Raw genomic sequence first — 26,408 nt, 5'->3', positions numbered from 1 at the left:
AGTTGACTCCCCATAAGCTTTCACCAAAAAATACAATTATGCCCAGAGAACCAGCCATCCCTGTAGGAAGATGGTCATGGCACCTGCTCTACCAGAGGGTCTCACCTGCCGGGATGGGCCATTCGAATAAAATAAAGTAAAATGGGGTGGGGGGAGAGGGACAGCTTGCCACGACATGACTATTAACTGGAAGGGAAACCATAAAGGGGTAAGCCTATCCAGTGATCAAGAGGCATGTCAGGTAAGGGTAAGTAATAAAAACATGACGAACAAGAGGAAAAAAATCCCCACCACAGAAATGAAAAACTCTGCTCCGCTCAAGGAAATCAGTTAAAAAAAGGATGTTTGGTTTGCTAATCACGGTGTTTCCATGTATCAGCAAAACACCGGTCAGATGTGCAAGAGGCTTTCATGAAATGCACGTGGAACTCATTCGGGGTTGCTGTTTGGGAAGACACGTACCCACCAATGGGCTTTTTGCACAAACATCATCGTCTCTCCAACCTACTAAGCAGCCGGAGGTCCCTGTTTTCGGTTACCGAAGGCTTTGCATCTGTGTCCTGCTTCCCCTTCTTGCTTCTGGCAGCTCCAAACGCTCAAGATTTGCGGTCTGGAGGCATGAACGGATACAGGAAGCAGGAACGCTGCTTTGGGGGTTTTGGTTGCTACTGCCACTTCCTGGACAAATCTTTCACAGTTACACAGCCTCTGTGACCAGCCACAGGCTTCCGACCATTTCAAGCCCAGAGGGGTGTTTCCTTTCTGCCCCAGGCTCAGCTTATTAATTAGTAGGGCAAGACCGTTTCCTTCCCGCAACGCTTCCATATAAATGCCCGGTACTTCAAAAGCATACGGTGGCCATACTCTGCTCTCCTGGGGGAGCTTGGAATCCAACAAGGACTTCACCACTCTGGTGGGGAATTATGTTCTAGGGTCCAGATAGCACGGGGGTGGTGAACTTATAGAATGAACCTTTCTGGAGGCTGGGGAACGTTCTAGATTACTGCTGAACAGGAGGAGTGCCAAATTGAGCTAGAACTGCCCAGAAAAGGCCTGGTGTTCCAGAATTTGGGGGCAGCATGGAGCCCTGGAAATGACCCCCAATGGTCAAAACTAAGTCAAAGAACTACCGTCTTCTGCAGTTTTGTCGAATTTCACTGGAAAGGTAGGAAAATATGCAGAATCCTGCAGAATCCACTCAAATACATTAGGTACATGCATGTGCTCACACACACACACACACACACACACGCACACTCACAAATTAGTATGCACCCATTTTCTGGATATATTCTACAGCCACTCCTACTGATCCACAGCCCAAATAATAATCTACTCTGATCCTTTCTCAACGCTTGAGAACAATGCATCAGCCATGTTGGAATGCAACCTAATTTCACCCTTCCACGGCATGGGAGATAACTCACCATGGGGGAGATGACAATGGGCCAGGGGAGTGGGGATTAATCAACCAAGTGGAATGCGTCAATCCCCAAGACAGGATGGGTGGAGATCAGGAGATTCGGGCAGAAGGAGTGGGGCTGATGATCTTGGAGTCCATCAACTGGGCTCCAGGGGAGTTGCATCTCATCCACCGGTAGGTTTATTTATACAAAAATTGGGACCTGGTGTCTATCATTCTGCTCCCAATTCCAAGATGCATTGTTGTTCTTTTCCCCACACCACCGAGCAATTCTATGACACTAGCTGTGTGTCCTACACTTCGACTCCATTCTGGCGCTGTCTACACCTGGAGACAGCAGGAGATCTCACAGGGGGAAGGGTGCACCCTTCAATACTCCCCCAGCACACACAATTCTGATGCCAATCGCAGTCCAGGTCCTGTGTGTCTGGTAGAGCTGCTATAGGTTAGAGGTTCCAAACTCTCCTCCTTGGGTCCCAATAATCTGGCAAAGGGGCTCCTAGAGCTCAGAAAAACATGTTCCTCACTGGGTCATGGGTTTACTATACAGAGATAAAACTTGGGAAAAGCCAGATGGTGGAGACGCAGAGCACCAGGTGTTGGGAAGGTTGAGAACTAGCCATCTGGTCTTCTCCAAGTGATCCACTCCCCCCAAATCTCCCCAAGCTCCCCATCCTGGAAGCTCCCAAACACTGTACTTCTGTGGTTTCAAGGAAGCTTCAGGATTAAATGACCGCCCACTGGGGATTAACTCAGCCTCTAGCCCCTCCGCCCCTCTGCAAAAGGACCAAGAATTCTAACCCTCCAATTATAGGATTGGTTCCCAGGCAACCAGCCCCTGCCTCTAGGGTGTTTCCCAAAGTCACTTCTTCACATAACAAAAACCACCTTTGTCACTCTTATCACCGAGGAAATTCCAAGGGTTTTAAGAGCTCAGTGGCAGGGACAAAGACCAAATGTCTACAATCAGATTATCACAGTGACAAAAATCACAGACAAATGACTGAGTGGGGAGAACTAGCCCTATAGACATTTGTAGCCCATTTGTTGCACAAATTTCTCAATAAAATCCAACAAAGTACCAACAACAACCCAAAAAAGGGCACTCTATCTTAAGTGGACAGCCAATCCTACCTACACACATCACAGTCCAGCGCAATCCATCTCCAGTATCCTTGAGAAGTAACAGCTTTCAAATAAACGTACTCCATGAAGACTCAAAAACAGACTGTGGGGAAAAAATAAATGTGTGGGGGCCCAAGCTCCCCTCCCTGTCTTTCCTCAAGTCCAATAAATATCTTAAAGGGGGGAAAAAAATTCCACAGGCATCTTTTCCTCATATTTGCATGAATTAGACTTCTCTTATATGGAGAGAATGGTTAACATTGGGCATTATGAGTAAGAACCAAAATATTTTAGGAGATGCTGACATTACTATTCCAAAAACATTGACAAGCATTAGGTCATCACTTGGGGCTTGTGGGAAGGGAGGAGGAGTCCGGGTGGCACTACATGAATTCAAATCTGGTTTTAGAAATTGAGAAACAGTACTAAGGGCATCAGCCAAAGCAGTGGTTAATTCATTCCCATTGCTTGTAGGACTTGGCCCCTTGTATGGAGTCTGTAAACAACAAAACTCAAGGGCAAAAAGACATAAGCAGGTTTGTCACCAGTGGTATGAGAGAAAGAGGCATTTGTGGATCTAAAGTTTGGTATATATTAAGAGTCTTGCATGAGCACTGTGGATCAACAACTCCTGAAACACAACTCTATTCACCTCCACATTCAACTTGCTCTTTGTTTCATTTACTGGGTAATTTCTTTTTTTTTTTTTTAAGATTTTATAGATCCAAAAGAGAGAGAGAGATCACAAGCAGTAGGCAGCAGGTAGAGGGAGAAGCAAACACCCCACTGAGCAGGGAACCCAACATGGGACTCAAACCCAGGACCCTGGGATCATAACCTAAGCCGAAGGCAGACGCTTCATGGACTGAGCCACCCAGGCACCCTTACTGGGTAAATTCTGACCAAGGACCTCATTGTGCGTCAGGCAACAATCTGGATACAGAGCAATGGAAAGGGCAGGTCTAGTGTTGACGGTCTTGAGCCGTGCAGGCTAACTGGGGAGCTGAGTGTAAATAGGAAACACAGGATGGCAGGAGGGAGTCAAGAGTGGGTGGAAGGAGGGACCCGCAGGCAGGATGAACCTCTGGCAAAAGAGACTATCCAATGGACATCCAAAAAGCCTGGAAACTGAGGCACAAGGACAACACTGGGACAACTCTGTGCCAAAGAGCTTGAATTCTATCGTATGCACACAGGGAACCTCCCTCTCCCATGGGATTTGACTGCAGAGAATTGCCCAGGTCAACAGTTACACCAAAAGGAAGCCTTAGCCTAGGATCTGGAGTGGACGCTCAGGAGAAAGAAAGGGATATGGGTGAGCTGTAGTAGTAGCTCATTCACACTACACTGTGTATAGTAGCTTCTGTGAAGATGCTACTGAACTGGACAGATCTGGATGGATGTGGTGATGTGATTTACAACAGGAAAGGGCAGGATCCCAGGCTGGAGTGTCCATGGAGGCAAAGAAAAGAGGATCCAAAATGGTGCCCGGAGGGCTGGAAGGGCCATTTGGGGAAACCAAAAGGAAGTACTGATTGGGGATAGGAGGCCAGGAGCAAAGTCAACAATTCATGTTTGGACAGAGGGACTCTCAATTGTCTGGGAGGCATCTGAGCAGGGCAGGCTGGGAATAAGGAGGACTCAAACATCCAGCTCAGGGGGAAGCTGGGATGGAAGAAAGAGCATGGCTTGGCTGGAATCGTTAAGTACAAAATCCAGAGCAAAGGGGTCATGTGGGGATTTCTGGAGCACATGCACACCCACATACACACCTGTCCCGATGGAAACGTCCCAAATGTGTTCTCCCAAAACCCCCCACAAGGGATCCCCACAAAGGTAAGATAGAAATAGAGGGAAGGGTGTGTATAATATACTGCGATAATGCCCAAACCCAGTGTGTGTGTTTGTGTGTGCACATGCACTTGAAGGACACAAAAGATCCATATCAGACTGCCCATGGGATGACCTGGTGATGAGGGAGGGTGGGAAGCAGATAGGAAAGCCCTGCGCATGGCAACCTGAAGAAAAGAAAACCCGAAAAGAGAAAATCTTAAATCTCTCTACCAAGAGGAAGGAGATAGAATTAGAAACTGAAAATGCATTCAAGCAGTTAAAGCAGGGACTGGAACAGACACGTGTACACAGCAGGTTCCTAGCAGCATTATTTATGAGCCAGAATGTGGAAGCCATCCAAGTGTTCCTGGATGGATGGATGGTTGGTTGGATGGATGGATGGATGGATGGATGGATGGGTGGATGGATGGGTGGATGGATGGATGGATGGATGGGTGGATGAGCTGGTGTATAGGTGGATGACTGGATGGATGTATGGAGGGGTAGGTGGGTGGATGGAGGGATGGGTGGATAAACAGCATGAGGTCCATGAACAGAATAGAATATGACTCAGCCTTGAAAAGCACGTTTCCTGCACCAGCTATGACGTGGATGGACCTTGAGACCATGGTGGCGAGTAACAGGAGCCAGACACAAAAGGACACATCCTACCTGATTCCGTGTATATGGGGTCCCTAGTGGAGTCCCATCCATAGAGACAGAGAGATGGTGGGGCCAGGGACTGGAAGACAGGGACGGGGAGTGACTGCTTCATGGAGGCAGAGGTTCAGTTTGGAAAGATGGAAAGTTCTGGAGATGACAGGGGGGATGCAATAGCGTGAATGTGCTCGATGCCACTGAGCTGTGCACTTAAAGATAGGTAAAGTGGCCAACTTCATGTTTAGGTGCATTTTACAGCAATGAGAAATTAAAATTTTTAAGTATATTCAAGAGTAGATGTGAACCTATGAAGAGCAAAAAAAAAAAAAAAAAAAAAAAATAGGCTGTAGTTTACAGTGACAAGGAACACACAGGACGTTCTGACTCTGGGCCCCCAGCCTGTCCCTGACCTCAGCTCAGAGCAGCGCCTTCCGCTGTTAACACTGACTACAGTGTTCTATGTGCAAAGTCTGTGGCAGGGCTCCTACCTGAAGGTGTTAACCGACCCAAAAGCCAAGCCTCGTTCCTTTAAAGAGTCTATCGTAATGGCTTGTGATGCTGCAGAGGACTTCTGCCCTTATATAAGATGAGGAGACACCTCCCGTGGATGTCACCCTATCTGTTCTTGCTCACCTCTCTGTGCAACCTGAGGCTCTGGAAAGTTTCTTCTACTTTCTGACCTGTCACCATGGCAACCAGATCTGCCCCAAGGTACCTTTGGCTTGCTCCATCCCCCATTCCAGGGTGTCCTCTGGCTCCTGACCTCAAGGGTCCCCTGCCTACAACCAGTGGTTCTGATGGCCCCTAGCTGGTGGCTGTGCACCACTCTCTCCAGAGATAGCTACCTCTTGCCCCTCTGTAAACAGGCTCCACTTCACCCCCCACCCAGGCTGCTGAGAGTATGCCATACCCAGTATATTACTGGGCCATGTGGGGACAGCGTGTCCTCCTCCTCATGCTTCTGGAAACCCCCGCCCCCGGCAAGTGCACAGGAGCCCAGCAAATGCACCTGGGCACACATGTTCCCACCTGTACCCCCACAGCATGCAGACTGCCCTGTTTCCCATCCGCTTTTCCCCACTGCTCACTGGCACAGATGCTGCCCTTCCAGCCACTCCCAGAACCTCCAAAACTCAAAGACACATTGTCAGCATTTTTAAGCTTCAAATGGACAGAAGTGCATAGAGAGTCAGAACAGGGTCTTCTTTCCCCTGTGACTACATGGGCAACAAAGGAACAGCTTTGCCAACTACCTGACTCCAGACTAAGAGACACGGAGAGCAGACCCAAGCTGGTGGACATGGAGAGATCGTTGCTTTAGGCAACATCAGCCCTAGCCTGGCTCTGCTCATATGCAAGGTGGTGTACCAGGTTAGGGAACGTGATGGGGTCCACAGGCTGGTCACCACAGACGCAGTGATGGAAATCCTGGCTCAGCGGCTGGGTCCAGGAACGGAGAGTGGGTCCCCATGCATGCCCACTTACTGTCTTGCATCTCTGTCTTCAGCACTGGCTTTTTCAGCTGGCACAGCTCTGTCCCCCCAATGGATTGCTGGAGGTGCTCAGAGCTATGTGGATGGTCAAAATTGGGAAAGGACAGAAGTCCTGGCATCTAAGGGTGGAGACCAGGGATGCTACTCAGCGTCCTACAATGCCTGGGACGCCCCACGTCACAGAGACATCCACCCCCAAATGTCAGGTGCACCCAGGCTGAGAAATCTGGAAGCAGCAACTTCCATCAGGTAAAGTCTGAGCGCTGGAACCCATGGTAAGAAGAGGTAAAGGTGGCCGGAACCATGCAGGCATGCGAATCATTCTTCCCATCCTGATGGAGATCACATCAGCACGACAAGCAGGCTTCCAGAATAGCCCTGGTGAAGCATAATCACCATCCACGACTGTCATTACCTGCACCAGAAGCCTGACTGATTCCGCCCTACGGCAGGCAGCACAGCTCACCCGGAGCACACCAAGAGGTCCTACGCCAAATGTTGCTGCTCGGCGGCCAGCGATACTGGTCCCACATCTTTGCGGCTCAGAAAGAGGGGCCACCGCCCCCATCCACCAAGACCCAAGGTAAAGTCACTGGGCTCTGCTTTGAAAGCCTATCAACTGGTCACACCGTGGGCAGGGCGGTGGGGGACACCTTAGCAAAAGACGCAAGGCGCCCGTTTCCTGAAGAGCCGTCACCACATGGGAACAGCTGCTTGCAAGCAAGGCCATCTCCATCTCCAGAGTTTGCAAGCACACATGCAAACACTGAAAGAGAACAAGCTGCTGGTCAAGAAACACTCTCGTACGTCCTTCAGAATGATGGGAACAACCAGTCACAAGCATCCAGGAGACACGTGGTTATTTTCTCATCTTGGAAAAACAAACAAAAACCAACCTGGCATGGTTAGGAGAAAGGAGAAATAAGAGAGGACTGAGATGGGGGGAGGGACTGGAAGCAGACACACAGCGGGACACGGGAGGAGGTCAGACAGAGGTGTAGGGGGTTGCAAGTTAGTTCCTGGGACAGATGGACCTGTCCTTGACCTCCTGCAGCCCCTCTGAGTCCATGGGGACCAACCAACCCACGGTGCAGAGGGTTCGATAAAGACTGTGGCATCAACATAGTTGACCACGAGATGTCCAAGACAAGGCAGTGAGAAGAATAAGCCCTTGTCACCTAGAGGTACAGGAAAGGGGGCATGAAGAACACCAACCAGGGAGGGAAGATGGAGGAGCTGCCCTCCCGGAGGACAGAAGAGGGTAAAACTCCCCAGTCCTGCGAAAGTGTAAGCAAAGGCTTGGGAATCCACACGGACTTCCATGGGAACACGGTCCCTGGAGGCCAGAGATGGGAGGCTCGTGCAACAGGGTTTCTCGCCACAGTGTTGCTCAAGATCTGGACACTGCGGTTGTAGGTTATGTGTCCTACTTCCTTATCCAGTCTGGGTGAGCAGCCCCCGACCCGTCCGCTACAGTGGGCACTTCAAGTGCCCGATGAGGGAACGGCTCTGCTCTTCTACTCAAGCTTTCTTGCTTTTGCCCTTTGTGATGGCTACTTGAGTGGATCATTTCCAAGAGGCCCTGGTGCCCAGACATGTGATCTAACAGGAATCTTGATGTTGCTGTGTAGACAATTTTTTTTTTCGTGGTGTGATTAACATGTACTGTCAGCAGACATTAGGAGAAATACATGACTCTCCATAAGATGGGTCGGCCTCATCTAATCAGCTGACAGCTTTACGAGGAAAAAAGTGTCAGTGCCTGGGCAGCTCAGTCGGTTGAGTGTCTGCCTTCGGCTCAGGTCATGATCCCAGGGTGCTAGTATCAAGCCCCGAGTCAGACTCCCTGCTCAGTGGGGAGTCTGCTTCTTCAACTCCCTCTTCCTCCCTCCCCAACTTGTGCTCTGTTGCTCCCTGTGTCAATAAATAAAATATTTTTTAAAAAGAACAACAACAAAAAAATATGAGGTTTCCCACTGAAGAGGGTATTCTGCTTCTGGATCTGACGGCTATATAAAAATTGTGCCTGAGTCAGCAGCTTCCAAGGTGGCTCTGCCGAGTTCAGATTCAAGACATAAACATCAACTCTTACCTTTGTTTCAAATCACTTGGCCAATCCCATGGATTTCAGACTTGGCAGCCCCTACAATCACGGGAGTCTGCTCCCAAAACTCCATCTCTTTGCTCTCCTTGTCTGGAGTGTGGTGGGTACTGTACCCAGGGTGTTTCCTCCCCATCCCTGCACTCGGCATCCTTGAGCTGGCACACCTGCCATGTGCTGACACGTTTCTGTGCAGACAGTGAGATCTGAACTCTGTGGCTTTAGGTTCTACCAGGAGACAGGCAAGCAGGACACATGCTCACAAGAGAGACGGAGGAGGAGGGTCTGGGGAAGGTTCCTCTCTACATGTACATGGCATGCTACTGGCCTGAGTTGGAGGAGTGCGGATAGGCTGTTTACGCTCCTACATTACACAGAGCAGCCCACCACAGAGAATGATCTCGTTCCCTGATGTCAATGGTGCCAAGGCAGAAAACCCTATTCTGGAGTCAAACAACTTTAGGACACCAGCAATTTCTATGCCCCCAAAAGGGCAAAGAGCAGACCCCAAGCCTCTGTCCCACAGAAATCTGGATTTTGCACCCCAGAAAGTAAGTTACTCAGCTCTTCTAAAATTATCGCCATGGGCTGAGCTGGCCTTTGGAACGACTTTATCCCCAAACATAACTTATTCTCAAATGTGCATTTAATGAATCCCCTGACATCTTCTCAAAAATACTAGAGGAGCGGTTCTCATACTGAGCTCGGACAATGCCGCCGGCGGACTTGCCAAGTCACTCAACCCCAACTTCAAAGCCCAAATAACCAGCTTGATACCCAGAATCAGCAGCATTCCACGTGGCCTCAAGAAATGCAAGCAAAACCTGCTCCATGTTTTCAGACAGTCTGGGATGCAGGATGTCGGGTGAAGTGACCTCCATTCACAAGACAACCTGTGCAGCTGGGGGACTAAATACATTCTTCATGGATGGTCTTTCCCCACTAGTACGTGTCCCTCATCACATGGACCTGGACACTCTGTGGCTCCCATCCATAAACGTGGATCCCATCCATAGCATGATCTCCGTGCTATGTTCAGAGAATTTCCAGAGTCTGATTTCACTAGCTCAACTCATACCCAGTGTGTAGACACACCTGATGTCACTCCAGTGAGAACACACAGAAAAAAGCAAGCACTAGAGGAATATCGTAATATGATCCACGTGCTCTGAGAGGTCTACTCTTGGCAAGTCACTAAGTAGGTGTTATAGCTGAATTATATCCCCTCTCTCCAAATTCACATGTTGAAGCCCTAACTCCAGGACCTCAGAATGGGACCATATTTGGATATGGGGTCTTTAAAGAGGGGATTAAGGTATAATGAGGTCAGAAGGGTACACCAAGATCCCATAGGACTCTCCCATTGCCTCTTCCCCTCCTTGTGCTGTCCCTCTCTCAAATAAAAAAAAATAAATAAATAAAATCTTAAAATCTTCTTAAAGAAAAGAAGAAAAAGAAGAGGGGAAGACAAAACATGCACAGAGGGATGACCATGTAGGGACACAATGAGAACACGGGGTCTACACACCCAGGAGAGAGGCATCAGGGGGAATCTGCCTCAGTTCTGCCTGGATCTCATACTCCCAGCCTCCAGGACAATGGGAAATAAATGTGTGTTGTTTAGGTGCCCTACTCCATGGTATTGAGTTATGGTAGCCCAAGTGGACTGATACTTTCATTTTCCATAATTTTCACGTAACGGTCACCTGGAAATGTTTATCACTTCACATCACTTTACATCTTCAAAGGATCTGTTGTTGATAATAATTTCTCCAGAATCTGAGCATTTCAGGACTGAGCAGACACGACAACGTGCCTCATTTTGTGCAGTATCTCAGTACTGTTGGGGAGAAACCAAAAATGGATCAGGATTGGTAGACAAATTTTTAAATGACGTCCTACCACATTCTGCCAATGAGGATAACCCTTCTGAGAAGACTAGTGAATTGTTCCTCAAATTCCATGTTCATTTAATGATGAGGAGACATTCCTATTCCTCAACCACACCCTTCACTAAACTTGACATATAAGAAGACGACATTTGACTGTGACCTGCACTCCAGTTTTGCAATCACAAAGCCCATCCAGAGTCCATCATGTGTCAACATATGGTCGTTGTGTCTTCTCAACCATGAAGTGGTTGGCTTGAGACTCCCTGTCTTGGGAAGGAAGACCTAGACACGTGACCGCAATCTGGCAATATCATAACGGAGCCCAGGTCTCCAGAAGATATTTATTTAAAACCCTAGCGAGCTAATGATCCTCCCTAGAATCACTACTTCAGTTCCTCCAAGAGACATAACTAGACGCTTTCCTTAATTCCAGAAGAAGATCTAACGCACTCGTTTTTATAATGGCTGTTCCACCGTGGACCGGACGGGAGAATTCACACGTGGTGAGTGAGCAACGCTGAGTCCCCGAATCGCTGGCTATTTCTGTTTCCAGGACTTGAAACCCTGAGATGCACCTGACCCCTCTTTATCAGCACAAGATCACCCACAGCTCCATAAAAGGAAAGTAAAACAAAACAAAACAAAAATTCAGCCTATTTGTTTCTCCTCCTCATTAAACATGCAACACAGTAGGGACTCTGGGCAACACGCTGCTTTGGTCTTGGAGGATGGGAAGCTGGGGCAGCTGTGCATTTACAGACGTCCTTCTCAGAGTCTGCATACACGGGAGATGTTCCAGAGCTGTAACCAAGAGCTGTCTCTGTGTGAGGACAGGTGTATCAGAGAAGAAAGATAGGAGTTGGTCCAATGGGAGGGATGCTTGGTGGGGAGACACACAGAAAGGAGGCACTGCAGGGGAGGGGTGGCCTGCCAGAGGCAGGGAATGACCACAAGGATGGCACCTGCCTCCTTCTGCAGGTGGCACTTCCCCCCTACTGCAGGTGGCTTTCCGAGATGGGACCACGGGTAGCAGGGTGGAGGGAAAGAGATAGCAAGCAGAAGGTAAACCCAGAGGTCAGTCCATGATGAGCCCTAAGTGGCTCGGGTCAGATTCCGGGGTCACTATTCCCCGTGGATCTGTAGGTACCAATGAAGGTCACCAGACAGACATCTGGGGAGGATCACCATGGCTGGAAGATGAAGAATGCCTTGGAAGGAAGGAAGAAAGGATGCTAGGGCAAAACCAGGTGAGAGGCCAGTATTGGACATCAGGGCAGAGACAGGGGGCCCCAGCTCAAGCAGGGGCTGTGGGTTGGGAATGAGAAGGAACAAGAAGAACATGGTGGAGGGGAAACATGGACCCTGGTTGGAAGGCACCCACAATGTGGATGGGGAAAAAGAGAGCCCTATCTGGGCCTCCCATCTCTGGCACCTGGGTGCAGAATCGTCTTATCCTGTATTAGGAAACAGGGTGGGAGAACAGAGATTTATTTGTTTAGTGCAGGGAACCCTCAACTGGGCACATCTGTGGTGTGTCCAAATGGAGATACAGTCGTCCTCGAGAAACCCAAGGAGTGACCTGCATGAATGAGGCTGAACTGGTGATGGTGACCCAGAAGGGGATGAGGGGAATGGAGTGTCTGGTGGGACCACCCACACTCCTACTGCTCACCCAGAATGGGAGCAAGGCCCAGGCAGAGGCTCTGGTCCCAGACAGCCAGAGGGCCAGCTGTGACCTCACTTCACACACCCACCCCCGACCCGGCATCTCAGAGAGGGAGAGGACCCAGAGAAGGCAGTGGAGGGGGTGGGGGAGACTCACAGCTTGACCAGGAAGGGGTGGCTGACTTCCTTCAGCACCGACTTCTCGTTGTGTACATGTTGCTCCTGCTTTAGGCGGATGACGTCGGGGATGCTCATGACCTTCAGAGCAAAGAAATGCTTGGCTGTCTTGTCCTTGACCAGCTGCACCCGTCCAAATGTCCCGGTGCCTGGAGGGGGAGACAGCACACCAGGCTGCATCAGGACCTTAAGAGAATCCATCAGCTTTTGCAGCTCCCAACCGTGGTATATGGCAGGTGAGAGTATTTCCAAGAAGCTCCATTCTGGAACTTTCAGGTGAGGGCATGTACGACACACACGTCAACAAAGACATATCAAAGGCAGGTTAACAAAGATCTGCCTTGGAAATGTTCTTGAATTAGAGGGAAAGCTGGCCATCCCCTCTACATATGGGCCACTGTGGAGACTATGTGCATAAGCACACACTCATACAGGACAGGTGGGATGCAGAAGTGTGGTAAAGGTGTGTTGTGGCATTTCTCTTTGGGATTTCTTGATTAAGGCAAAGGTATTAGGCACGTGATGCTCATGAAGAAGGCTCTTGAACACGTTAATTAATGCCTGCTCAAAGCACTTGGTCTTTATTTTAGAATTTGCTAAGGACTGGAAAATGGGATAGATATCAACATGATAGGGGAAAAGATGGCTACTTGGGTAGGATATAAAGAGAGAGAGGGCTGAGATTGCAGTGAAATTTTAAAATACAACTATGCAAGGAAATCTGACACTCGTTTGTACCCTGGTGGGACATTTCCAACCCAAATGCACCTTCTTTCTCCACCGTCAAGCTGTCCTGTTCCTCTGTGCCTCAGTGTGGGGCATGGTGTCCACCCGTCAAACCGGTGGGCAACCACTTAATGCAAACATGAGATCAAAGATCCAAAGGAATTCTTTCTGTGACTAGAGCAAAGGTAAAGTAGAGGGGCAGAAAAATGTAAATTGGTACGTGTGAACGTTGGGTTCCATGGTGCCCAGTGAGCTTATCCATGTCGGCTGGGTTTTCCATCACCGTGTGTCTAAGCAATGAGGCACGGGAAGGGGTCTTTCTGGGGAAGAAAGTCTGGGGAACGGTGAACAAGAAGGCTCTCTGGTTGGAAAAATGGCAATTAACCTAAGAGGGAGAAAGGAAGAAAGATCTGTGGGGAAGACAAAGGACTCTCTCCTCCCTCCCAACACAACCACACAGCGGCAGACATCCTTTCTTCTTGCACAGGGTTAGGACCTACGTACGGTAACATGAGCAAGAGCACAGAGTCACACTCAAGCAAAAACATTTTGTTTTAGCGTTTTCTATAAATGAGCATTGCCAGGCTGTGAAATATATCTCCTTGCCTCCTTGGTGGCGGGGAGGGGCGGGGCCCACGATGAGTAACCTTGGCTTTTAGGCAGAGTTTCCGATCATGAATATTTTACCCTAGGAGGAGCAGAGAGGGAGCGGTGAAAACCCAGGAAAGCAAGTGTTGTGTAAGGAGCAGCGAATGATGAGGCGTGTGCTCATTGGAAGGTCACTGGGAAGTGAACACAGAATTGAAACAGGGTAAGGCAGTCACATGGGGTAAGATGCTGTGGAATGGAGTCCCAAATGGGAGGTGGGGTGGGGCGGGCTATGGGGGGGTAGGCTGTAAAGAGAATGAACCGGCAGAGCTTAGAGGTCTTTAGGAAGACACTGAGGTTTCTGTTGGGCTAGGTGCACATAGCTGGGGACACCAGCATCTGCTGAAAGATTTGCCCTTTGTTTGATCTGTGAACTGGGGCAAACACATGAATCCTTGGGCTTCTACGGTCCCTCTCTCCAACAGGACAGAGCATAGTGCAACCTGTAAGTCCTGCCATGTTGTCTCATTTTTATGGTAGAAAGAAGACCATGTGGCTTCCCCCTCCTTTCTCTCTCTGGTACCATTCCTCCTGATCACCTTTCTCACCACCCCCGGGGAAGGAGCCCCTTCATCACTGGGTTTGCATTTATTGGATCATATTTTGCGTTTTCAGCCCTAGTGTCTGACCTGCATCTGGACGTTCCCTGTGCCTACGTGAAAGACAACACCAACTATGACTCAGATTTTTCCACAGCAACGTGGAAACAACGAAGCTGGAGGCAACATCTTTCAAACTCTGTCTGAGCAGGGTCAGCTGAAAGCACACAGAACTCCAAACGGGTTACTAATGCACTCAGGCAGCTGGAGCCTGAGCTACCCTGGGGGATGCAGGAGTCCCTGGACGCCACAGTCAGGTGACCAGACCACACAGGATAGGAGTCTCGTTCAAGGTGGATGAAACTAGCACTCTACAATTTTCAGCTCGGCCAGCTTAAATGCACAGAACACAAGACAACATTAATGGTGTTGGTTGTAAGGCATAAAGGTGGTGGAAAGAAAATGGGCAGAGATTTCTCCACTTGGTGTTGGGAGCCTCACCAGTATATACCTCCAGGTCTCAATAACTCCCTTCAGAAAGTAGAAAAGTCCATTTTTTTAGCTTTGTTGCAGGTAAGGATGGCCACAGGATCTGCCTCTGCCCCGTAAGATACACAATGGAATAGCAGTCAGCCATTAGAAAGAAAGAAAGAAAGATTCCTACCATTTGCAATAACATGGATGGACCTTGAGGACACTATGCTGAGTGAAATAAGTCAAAGGCAAAGAGAGAATGATCTCACTTATATGTGGATTCTAAAAAAGAAAAAAAAAAAACTCATAGAAAAGAGTTCAGATTTGGAGTTATTGGAAGTGGGGTACAGGAGTAGAGACATTGGATAAAGATGGTCAAAAGGTGCAAAGTTCCAACTGTAAGATAACTAAGTCCCGGGACATTACCATACAACCTGATGACCACAGTTAACACTGCTATAGGATATATGTCAAAGCTGCTAAGAGAGTAACCTAGAAGTCCTCACAATAAGAAAAATAACTTTCTTTAGCTACATGAGGAGATGGATGTTAACTACATTGAGGTAATCATTTCAAAATATGTATTTGTCTACTCATTATGCTGTTACACCTTACACTCACACAGTGCTGTCGATAATATCTCAATAAAACTGGAAAGAAAAAGTCTTTACGCCCAACAGGCTTTAAATAAAATAACACATGCAAAGCCCACCACACGGCATCTCAGTGGAGGTAATAAATGAATCTTCCATCAGCATAAAATGAAGTCAGCTTTGTAAATGTTCTGTGTGATGGCGGTTATGTAACTCTATGCATTTGTCAACAAGTCATCAATGGAGACACTTAAAATGCATGAATTTTGTTGTGTGTATATTATATCAAGAACATTAATCGTCCCCCCACCAAAAAAATTTAGGGTGATATAGGTTTTTTTAAATAAGCTCCATTAAACATAACTGGCATTTATTTCTATTCCTTATTCTTTGGGGTAGGAGATGCCGACATCTATCAACCATTGACTGAATGACAGAACATACCCTATGGGAAAAGGATCCTACACCGGACTATGGGGACTGGAGACAAATCTCCTGCTACAGGGCAAAAGAGAGAAGGGCTGATATTCCCACTTCCACATTATCATAATTCCAAAGTCTGACATGTGCAAAACACTTCCGAAGAAGTTTCCGCAAACATGCAGCTGAAGAAATGTCATCTGAAAAGAGATGTTATGGTGTTGCTCACCTTCTGAGGCAGATTCTCTACACCACATCTGTAATATTGGGGAACGGAAGTCCACCTGGGATATCAACTCACCATACAGTACCCATGGCTCTGGGAGGACCAACTAGGACCAACAAGAACTAGAAATGCCCAGGGTGTGAGAAGTGCTCTTACTTAGAGAATCATGGGAAAAACATTACTGTAAGTTTAGCCACGATAAAAATGCTCCAGTCAACACACCAACTTCCAAAATATCAGAGACCACCATTTTGTGTGTGTGGGGGGGGGGGGTCCATGTTGGGATTGGACTGTAACTTGGGGCAGTAGGCTCACGTTTTCCATACCCGTGTGATTAATCCCTGGGCACATGTTAGTTGGATAAATGTGCGGATGACTGAATTCATGGATATGCCAACGGAGGAAACCATTTAATGGAAGGAGCAGCAGAATATCTCTTGCCTAAACCAATGGAGGTCCTTTTGCAAAAGTGGGCAAAGTCAGAGGAACCCACATAGATAGAGAAGCAGGAGAGAGGAGGAGGTTAGATCCCAGGGTGGCATCTCGGTCCTATGTTCCTGTACGGCATAAACACCTTTCGCCCTAAATACCTCAGATTTCACAAAGAATGCACCATAGAGCATTTAAAGCATCTCCATATATTTGTAAAAAGAAAAAAAAAATATATCTCCACTGTAATCCAAGTAAGGTCCAGACAGGTGTTAATGGGATCAAGAGAAGCCAGTTCCTAGTTTCATGGACACTCTTTGATTATGGAAGATATTACCTCTGGGAGTGAGGGCACATGGGGACTCTCCCATCTTGTAGTTTACAACATCTTGTGATTCTTAAATTATGAATAGTCATATATTTTACTTAAACAGTTTTAGAAAAAGTCATCTCGATCATTATACCCTAGATGGGAACCCTAGGTTGTCATCTTCGAAAAGCCCTATTACATGGCACCAGGGTGGCTCAGTCCATTAAGCACCCAACTTTTGGTTTCAGCTCAAGTCTTGATCTCAGGGTGGTGAGGTCTCACCCCACATCAGGCTCTGGGCTTAGCACGCAGTCTGCTTAGGATTCTTTCTCTGTCTCCCTCTGCCCTTCTCCTCACTCATGCACACTATCTAAAAATAAATAAATTGAATCTTAAAAAAAAAAAAAAAAGGAAAGAAAGTAACCCTATCACCTAAGGCCACAGATGCAGGATCTGACTACAGATATTTTGCAAAAGGAATCCATAAAGTCTCTTGCTCCAAGAACATCTGTTCAGTCTGATTAGCTGGAAGTCCAGTGACTGGAGCAGGTCACCTGCCGCCTTCTCTCTTATCTGAGTGGACCTTCCTTTGCTACCATAAAAACAAAGAAACAAACAAAAAAAAAATTAGGAGGGACAACATCCCGAGCCAGCTGCTAAGAATCTTTCCCTCCTGGATAGTTCCTTTTAGGTTACTTTTTTTTTTTTTTTTTTTTTCCCACCACACATTTAGTCTACTGCTAAATTTAGTTCAATGATTTCACTGTTTTTTGACAGCAGTGAAAAGAAGCATTTCCTGTAGTTTCCTATAAAAGACTCCTCGTGATGTTCTTCCCGCTGTCCCTGTAAGTTTTTAAGCAAGTGCCACTAATTGATGAGTCCATCCTAGCCTGTGGCTCTGAGCCTGACTGCTGGTAACTGCAGAAATGAAGAAATGAGAATGAAATGAAATTCTGTCCCCCCTAACACTCCCAGAGACAGAACCATGCGTCTTGCTGGCCTCCCTTCAAGCAGAGTTCCCCCACAGATGGGCGCCCCATGAGTTCTTCCACTATAAACATAAAACTAACTACAAGCGGGACATGCTCTCAGTTCCCAAGGAGCTCATAATCAAACAGACACACAAGAACCACAACACAGCACAGGTCCAAAAGAGCATTCAAACTGAGCACAGGAGTTAAAATACCTAACCCACGACCTCGCTGTTTACACACTGTGGAAAAGAACAAGAGGAGAATAAGGAAAAGGTAGCAATTGATCCCAACGAAAGAGCCCCTGGCAGCCAGCCCGGACAGGTCAGAGTGAACCACCACCAGCTGCAATCACATAAAAGTATTCACATGTACACAAATAATTACAAAGGCATTTCTATTTAAACAAAGACAAAGACAGAGGTGCCTGGGTGGTTGAGTCGGTTAAGCGTCTGACTCCTGATTTCAGCTCAGGTCGTGATCTCAGGGTCATGAGTTCAAGCCCTACACTGGGCTCCATGCTGGGTGTGGTGCCTGCTTAAAAAAAAAAAAAAAAAAAGAAAGAAAGAAAGAAGAAAAAGTAAACACAAAGACAGACATGGATACTGGGTTTGATTTGAATGTGCCTGTATTCAGGACTCCTTCCTCCTCCGCAAAGGCACAGTCAAAATTAAATGCCACTTCATTTATTTATTTAATCTGGCTATGACTATAGGGCTTTATTCTGTGCCATGGAATGGACTCTGACTGGGTTACAGAGAAACTGTGTTCCCTGATCCCAGGGTAAGAAGAGTCACAGAAGGCGTTAAAGATGGAGAGATGCACAGTCCTGTGACAGATAAAGGGTGGATGGATGGATGGATGGATGGACACATGGATGGATGGATGGATGGATGGATGGATGAATGGTTGGATGGATGGATGGATGGATGGTTGGATGGATGGATGGTTGGATGGATGATGGATAGTTAGATGGATAGTTAGATGGATGGATGGATGGATGGATGGATGGATGGTGGTGGATGGATGGATGGACAGATGGATGGATGGACAGACAGACGAATACATGGGTGGGTGGGTGGATGGATGGACGGAGACATTGAGTGATTGAAAAGATATATGAGACAGATAATGGATGGACAGAAGCATGGAGGAGAAGATAATAGAAGCTCCTAGATCAGCACAGACAGACACACAGATCACAGGCAGATGATTGACAGACAGTTGATATAAGTAAGAGAGAGGAGATCAATAATGGATGGATGGGGTGGATGGACGCAGAGACAAAAAGATTAGACAGCTAGTCGATAAAGAGAGATATAGACAAATTAACAGGTGGTTGATACATACATTGATAGATGAGGGAGAACAACAATGAGATAGGTAAGAGATGGGTGAACGGACAGATGGACAGAATGACACCAGCTTATAAACAGACAGACAGATACTAATTCACTTTTTAAGCATATTCCCCAAACAGAAAAGAAAACTTCACCAAAACCCACTTGGCATTAACACTTAACTTCCTGCTTCACATAATAATAGGCCACACAAGGTTGGGACACTCAAAACTACGCAAGAGCTTCAAGCACAGAGAGAAAAAAACAAGAAACCAGCACAAGACCGAGCCCGTGTCCGCCCCCCATCCTGGAAGAGCCTACACCCAGCACGCCATGCGTGAGTAGAACAGTAACACGCGGACGACGGCACTTAAACACACCAGCTGCGACTGCTAGGAAGGGAAGTGAGAGTCGCTCCTGACACGCGGGAGGGACGGCACAGCCATGTCTGAGTTAAAGACCCATGTAGGTCTCACCATCACCCGCATCCTGCATAGTTACATAATATGCAGTGTCCCCTCAATCAGGACGCTCCGTGCACTATCCAACGGGCATCCCAGATGCTAAGGAAACAGGGCAGGCACCTTCCACGGGAGGGAAGGAGGGTGCAGGAGACCCTGCGCCGCTGAAATGGGGGGGGTGGTCAACAGGCCAACGGCGGATGGGAAATCTACAGGACAGCTTCCCAGCAGGGCTGCAGAGACGTGGGAAGGAAATGTTGGGGTGCATGCTTTCCCTACGCATACTGCAGAGAAGCACGCTTCAAAGGCGGTGTCTCCAGGAGTGAACAGAGCACCCCTCACCTCCCTGCCCATTGCTTGGCCAGCCACTGTGCCCTGCCCTGCATTTCCAGGGAACACGTTCCTTCCTTCTCCTTCAACTTGGTGTGGTACATTAAGGTACAGAGGGTGACAGAGGGAGTCTACAGCGAGCAGTACTGACCACAACCCTTCCCGGGTGGCACCCCCCAAGAAGCTACTGAAGGGTCTGGACCGTGCTTCAGATCCAAAGACTGTCTGAGGATGGGACACCCCTGTTCTCCTCCCCTGCCGTGGCCCAAGATGCACTAACAGTACATGACTTGGTGGGAAAATGACACATTCATTGAGCAGGTGCTTGATGTGGTCTGAAGGAATTTAGCAAGACTGGTACCCAGCAGGAAGGCTCTCGGACTCCATGAGTGACCCAGACAGCTGACCCTTCAGGAACACGAGGATTAGCTATGCCGACCCCTATGCAGCCAAACAATGCATGCAACTTCTGACTGCCGTAAAACGCAACTACTGATAGCCCATGGTTGACCAGAAGCCTACCTCAGGACAGCTGACTCCCACACAACGTGCATGTTCTATGCATTATTTACTGTACTTTTACAATAAAGTGAACTACAGAAAAGAAAATGTGATTAATAAAATGCTACGGGAAATACATTTACAGTACTGTACTGCATTTATTGTTAAAAAAATTAGAATAAAATAAAAATCATATATAAGTGACCCCTCCCAGTTCAAACCCACGGTGTTAAGAGTTCACTACTATAACACAATGCATGAATTTATCACTGCAAAACTCTCCTGTTTTGTTTTTGTTTTGACTTTTTTTTGAAGGGGGTATTTCCCCCTCCTGGTAATCTCAGAAAAGGTTATAAGCTATAATATATGAAATAGCATCTAACACATGCAATCTTCCTTCAAAAACCCACTTTTTAAAATTCTTGTTGGGGGCACCAGGGTGGCTCAATGGGTTAAGCAACTGCCTTCACCTCAGGTCATGCTCTCAGAGTCTTGGGATCAAGCCCCACATCGAGCTCTCTGCTCAGCCTACCTCCCCATCTCTCTCTGCCTGCCTCTCTGCCTACTTGTGATCTCTGTCAAATAAATAAATAAATCTTTAAAAAAAATCTTAAAAAAAAAAAAAAAAAGAATCTGCCTTCGGCTCTGGTCATGATCTCAGGGTCTTGGGATCAAGCCCCACATTGGGCTCCCTGATCAGTAGGGAGTCTGCTTCTCCCTCTCCCTCTGCTGCTCTGCCTGCTTGTGCTCTCTCTCTCTCGCTCGCTCATTCTGTCAAGTAAATAAATAAAATCTTTAAAAAATAAATAAAAATAAAATTCTGCTGTACACAACTATAATCAGACTTCTGTTTTTGGGGGACAAGGTCCTTGAAAAAAAATGTGTGCTAATTCTGTGACTGAACTTAAAACACAGAACTGGACACTTTGAAAGGGTGAAACATATGGCCTGTGAATTGTACCTCAATAAGCAAAATTTACAGAAGAGGTTTTGGATAATCTCATGAAGATTCTTTTTTTTTTTTTTTTTAAACTTAGATTTATTTCAAATATCAGGTGAAAAGACTGGACTAATTCATCTCAACTCTGGGTGGGAGGTGGGTTGTGTGAATTTAGACAGCTTTGTGGTTTTTTTTTTTGTTTTTTTTTTAAACGAGTAACTCCCTCAGAATTTTGCTGAGTCAACTGACATTCGATTTCACACTGTCCTATTTCAAAAGATAAAAATAGAACAGCCATTTTGAAAGCACAATTCTACAAGTTATTTACTAAATTATCCTCTCCCCTATCAGAGATACAGAACGGATAATCAGGAAGGAAACACACACACACACACACACACACAGAGGAAGTTTCCACCCGCCCCCAAAAAGAGGAAATGTCCCACAAGGGAAATGCCTGGAATTCCTGGCTCGGCTGTGGTGTTCCTATAAGCACGGTATCTGCAGCTTTGAGCTCTGAATGTCACTTGGGTGAATCTTCACCAAGAAGAACAAAGGTGGGTCTTCACACGTTCCCAATTTAAAAGCTAGGCAGCCCTAGATGCAGCCCAACGCTGGTTCCAGGATGGGATGGAATGTCATAGTCACCCCTGAAATGCTCCAAAATGTACTACAGCCCTTTAGATCAGGGTTTCTCAACCTCAGCACTGTGGACATTTGGGACTGCATGACTCTCCGGGCGGGGCGTCAGCATCTCTGGTCTCCACCCACCATATGCCTGGAGCAACCCTACACCCAGCTGTATCAAACAAAATTGTCCCCTGACCTTGTCAGGTGTCCACGGAGGAGCAGAAACACCACTCGTTGAAAACCACTGCCAAGTGATTGCTAGAGGATAATTACACAGCCAGATAGAGGACTGATAGATGATAGAGGATAGACAGATAATGGATGGACAGATGGGTGGACAGATGGGTGGATGGATGATGGACAGATGGATAAAAGGATCAATGATGGATAAATGGATGGATGGATGAATGGATGGACAGACAGATAGATGGACGGATGGACAGACGGATGGATGGACAGATGGAAGATGGACAGATGGATAAATGAATCAATGGTGGAAGGACGGATGGATGGACAGACAGATGGATGAATGGATGGACAGATGGATGATGGTCGGATGGATAACTGGATCAATAATGGATAATTGGATGGATGGATGGATGGACAGATATACAGATGGATGGATGAATGGATGGACGACCGATAGACTAATGGAGGAGGGGATGGATGGACGGACAGACAAATCAGACAGAATCTCTCTCACTAAGGCAGCTTCCTCCATTTGATGCCCACATCTCAGCCCCCCAAACTGCAGCTGAGACACGGCAAAGTGTCCAGTAGGGGTAGAATTGTCCCCCATTAAGACCCACTGCCCAGTAGAACTTGCCACGGGGCAGGAAGCTTCTCCATCCTGCTGTCTGCTGCCAGTAGGCACGCACTGAAGGGGGCTCCTGAGGATCTGAAATACTGACTGGTTAATGAGACAATACTCTTACCGTGTTCCATGGGGCTAACGGCTGCCATATTAGACAGCTTTAAAGTTCTACCATTGGGCTCACGCTCAGTTCCTGTTATCAAGGGTTAACTACCAGGTTAGAAATATTTAGAAAACTCCACTGTTGACCACAAATGAGTTAGGCAGTCCCTGGGGTGAAAATATTCATCCCAAGGGTATAACCTCGCTTTCTGAACAAAGATCCAGTCAACACAATAAGGTCCGGCATTTTCCCCCACCATTGGTCTGACTGTGTGCCAGGTGTTCAACACGACTGCAAAGCAGCAAGGAGCAACTTAAGTCTGGTTTCCACGTTCACTGGGGTTAGTTACAATCAGGCCAGAAAGATGGACAGTAACCATCAATTGTAATAGCTGTGACAACACTGATGAGCTCATTTGGGTTTAATGAGCTTGCTCAGGTTTGATGACTCCATACGACAGGTGTGTAGAGGAAGAAACAAATGGACCTTATATTAATGTAAGGGTCAGAAAAGACTTTTTTTTTTTTTAAGGATTTTATTTATTTGAGAGAGAATGTGTCTGAGAGAGACCATGAGCTCAGGGAAGGGTAGAGGGAGAGCAAACTCCCCACTGAGCAGAGAGCATGATGCTGGGCTCAATCCCAGGACCCTGGGATCACGCTGTGAGCTGAAGGCAGAGGGTTATCCAACTAAGCCCCCCGGGCACCCAAGACTTTTCCTTTTGAGGAAGTTTCGAATGGAAACTGGAGAGTGGAGCAGACTGAAGACTACGTTGGAGGGTCACTGGGAAGAAGTAAAGGGAAGGAGGCGGGAGCTACACAGAGCACTGGAATTTCGGAGGAGCACTAGAGAGCACAGCAAGAGAAGGGAGGGACTGTGAAACCCCTTGAGTGAGCTCTTCATGCCAAGGGCAGCAGGAAATCACCCAATGACAGGAAGTGCTTGTGGGGGTGGCTTTGGGTTCTGTGTGCTTTTGTTTTGTTTTAAAGATGTCCTTGTCATGATAGAAGCCACTGAGAGGAAGAGCCAGGGCAGTGTGGGGGCTGTGATACCAATCAGGACAGAGGCTAGAGCCAAGGGTGAAGAGCAGGGGTGACGGGGAGATGCAGAGCCAAGATGGCGGCGGTGGAGGGGGGTGGTGGGCAGCAGAGGGAGGGTGGACAAGACTCCAGGGGATGGTGTCAGCATGAGAAGCTGCGGTCATCTACCAGAAGCCTTGGCAGGTGTTCAGGGATCTGCTGAGTGGTTTGGTTTGGGGGAAGAAGGTCCACAATTCCACATGGCACCATCCTGTGGACATGTCAAGGATGAAGGGTGTCGTGGGCTGAATTGTGTCCACCCAGAGAGGCAGGTCCATGTCCTGACCCCTAGTACATGCGAATGTGGTGTTATTTGGAAACAGGGTCTTTGCAGATGGAATGAAGTTGAAGATTTCCAGAAGAGGTCATTCTGCTTTAGGATGGCCCTAAATCCAATGATAAGGGTAAGACACAGAAGAGCAGGGACACAGATACAGAGAAGAAGCCACATGAAGATGGAGGCAGAGATGGAAACACGTGGCCACCAGCCCAGAAGTGCCTGGAGCCCCAGAAGCTGGAAGAGGCAGGAAGGACCCTCCCTGCAGACCTGAGGAGGAACATGGCCCTCCCCACCTGGATCTCAGACTCTGGTCTCCAGAGCTGGGGGCGCATAAATGTCTGTTCTTGTAAGCCACCAGGTTTGCAGGGATTTGTCAGAACAGCCCCAGGAATGTACAACAATGGGCTTCCTGGTTTTGGGGAGACGTGGACTCCCAACAGATACTGCTTCAGAGACATGCCCCCCATGCTCACTCAAGAGAAAGGTGTAGATCAGAGCTGTGCCTCTGGCAGCCAACACCTCCATGGTGAGTAGACATGAAGCAATCAGGACCAAGACACCCTTTGATCTGGGGGAATTTACTGTTTTAATTATTTAAACTTTCCGCAATCCCATTCACAATGGTTTCTCTTTCGCTGTTACATCCTATTTTCGCTGATGGGAACAGTATCTTCTCCAACTTCCCTGAAAACAGGACTCTAAAAAGGTCTCCTGTGTTCCTCTTTTTGTTTTCATCAGTCTTCTCTTAGGTGCCCTGAATTATCTGCGTTTCCTCGGATCACATGTCTTTACTTATCTCGATGCCTCACACAGGGTAACCTCCTGATAAACACCGGGTTTGCGGTCTCTTCCCACTGAAGAAGAAGACGGACACCAGGAAGAGTGACTCAGAAAGTTTCCATGTGTGAGGGAGGCTGGGGGTGCGGAGAGCAAAAGCATTAGGAGAACTTGGTCCTGGAGCGCCTCACAAGCTGTGTGCTTCCTCGCCACTTGTGTTTACCCGAAACCCTACTCAGCCCTGAACATCTGCTATCAGATCCCAGTTCCTTCTTGGCACCTTGATTACAACCCTGAACACAATGACCTTTTCTCAGTTATCAGTATTAGTAAGCTTCTTGGAAATGTGAACTACACCCTATCTTTTAATGTCCCCCAAATAAACTCTGCAGTTCCTTGCCCAGGGGACATGCTAATTATCACTTTCAGAACAGCCTAAATGATGCCTTTGCAAAGATAACCCAAACCTACATCACGATGGGGACACCCAGAGTTCCTAAGAAGCAATGCAATTGGTAGCATTCGATTCTGAACCAAGCGACCCGTTCCCTTCGGTGGCGCAAGATGAAAAACGAGAATTCAAGCCACATAATTGGGGCACAGTGAGGCGTTTCATTCCCTGAAGGCTCTCTGGACATAAGATTCCGCATCAGTCAGTCCCTGTTGGTGGTCCGTCAAGAACCCCTTAGACTGGGGCACTGGTTTAAAACAAGAGTTTTCAAGCTCCCCGATCTCAAGATTCTTTGGCAAAGACCTTCAGAAACAGATCGGGGACTGTAACCCATGTCTGCTTGCTTGTGGGTGTCGCTCTCTGGAGATAGTAACCATATCAGCAAGCAAAGCAGAAATGTCTAAAACACAAGAGCAGCAAGGATGATAGTCTTCTGATGGTCACAGGTGATACCGTCCCAAGGTCGGGGAGCCTCCGGAAACAGCCACACGCCCAGGCAAGAGAGAGAGAAAGAGAGAAAAAGATGAAAAATATCTTCATGGTACCATGAAAGGACCCTGGACTCATGGAGTCACCAGAAGGCTCTCCACACCCCACCTGGAGAACCACTTTGGTCTTGGTGATGAGCTCATAGTAGCGAGCCATCATGCAACCAACGAGTTCACTCAAGAGGTGTTCAATGAACTGCAAATGCAGGGAAGACATGCCGTATACGAAATCCGGGCATCCTGAAAGTCTTGACCAAAGAACATGTTCTTGGAGAAATCACAGCCAGATGTAGAAAGTCTTCCATTCACTGCTGCTAAGGGTTCCCACTTCAAGCCACAGCCTCTAGGATCAAAGGCACTCCTGGACAACATGATGAGACTCTGCTTGCCCCCAACCATCTCCCTCCAACCTTCCTTCCCCATCTCCAGGGATATCCAGTTCCCATAGCTCAATCCTGCTTCCCCAATGACTACGGGGCTCCCACATCATCCCCCAGGAGGCTTCAGGA

The 26,408-nt window shown here is 47.7% G+C and overlaps 1 protein-coding gene across 1 annotated transcript in view; it reads right to left on the bottom strand.

Annotated features, from left to right (window-relative positions):
- Positions 1 to 26,408, bottom strand: part of PRKX (protein kinase cAMP-dependent X-linked catalytic subunit) — a 79,201-nt gene that overhangs the window by 34,588 nt on the left and 18,205 nt on the right. Inside the window, exon 4 of the mRNA XM_059385310.1 lies at positions 12,350 to 12,518. Coding sequence (XP_059241293.1) covers positions 12,350 to 12,518 — 169 coding nt within the window. The remainder of the gene's footprint in view (positions 1 to 12,349; positions 12,519 to 26,408) is intronic.

Source organism: Mustela nigripes, chromosome X (genome assembly GCF_022355385.1).
Source record: "Mustela nigripes isolate SB6536 chromosome X, MUSNIG.SB6536, whole genome shotgun sequence".
NCBI classification, from domain to species: domain Eukaryota; kingdom Metazoa; phylum Chordata; class Mammalia; order Carnivora; family Mustelidae; genus Mustela; species Mustela nigripes.
Note: the sequence above shows the minus strand (reverse complement) of the source record. Positions and strands in the feature narration are given on the sequence as shown.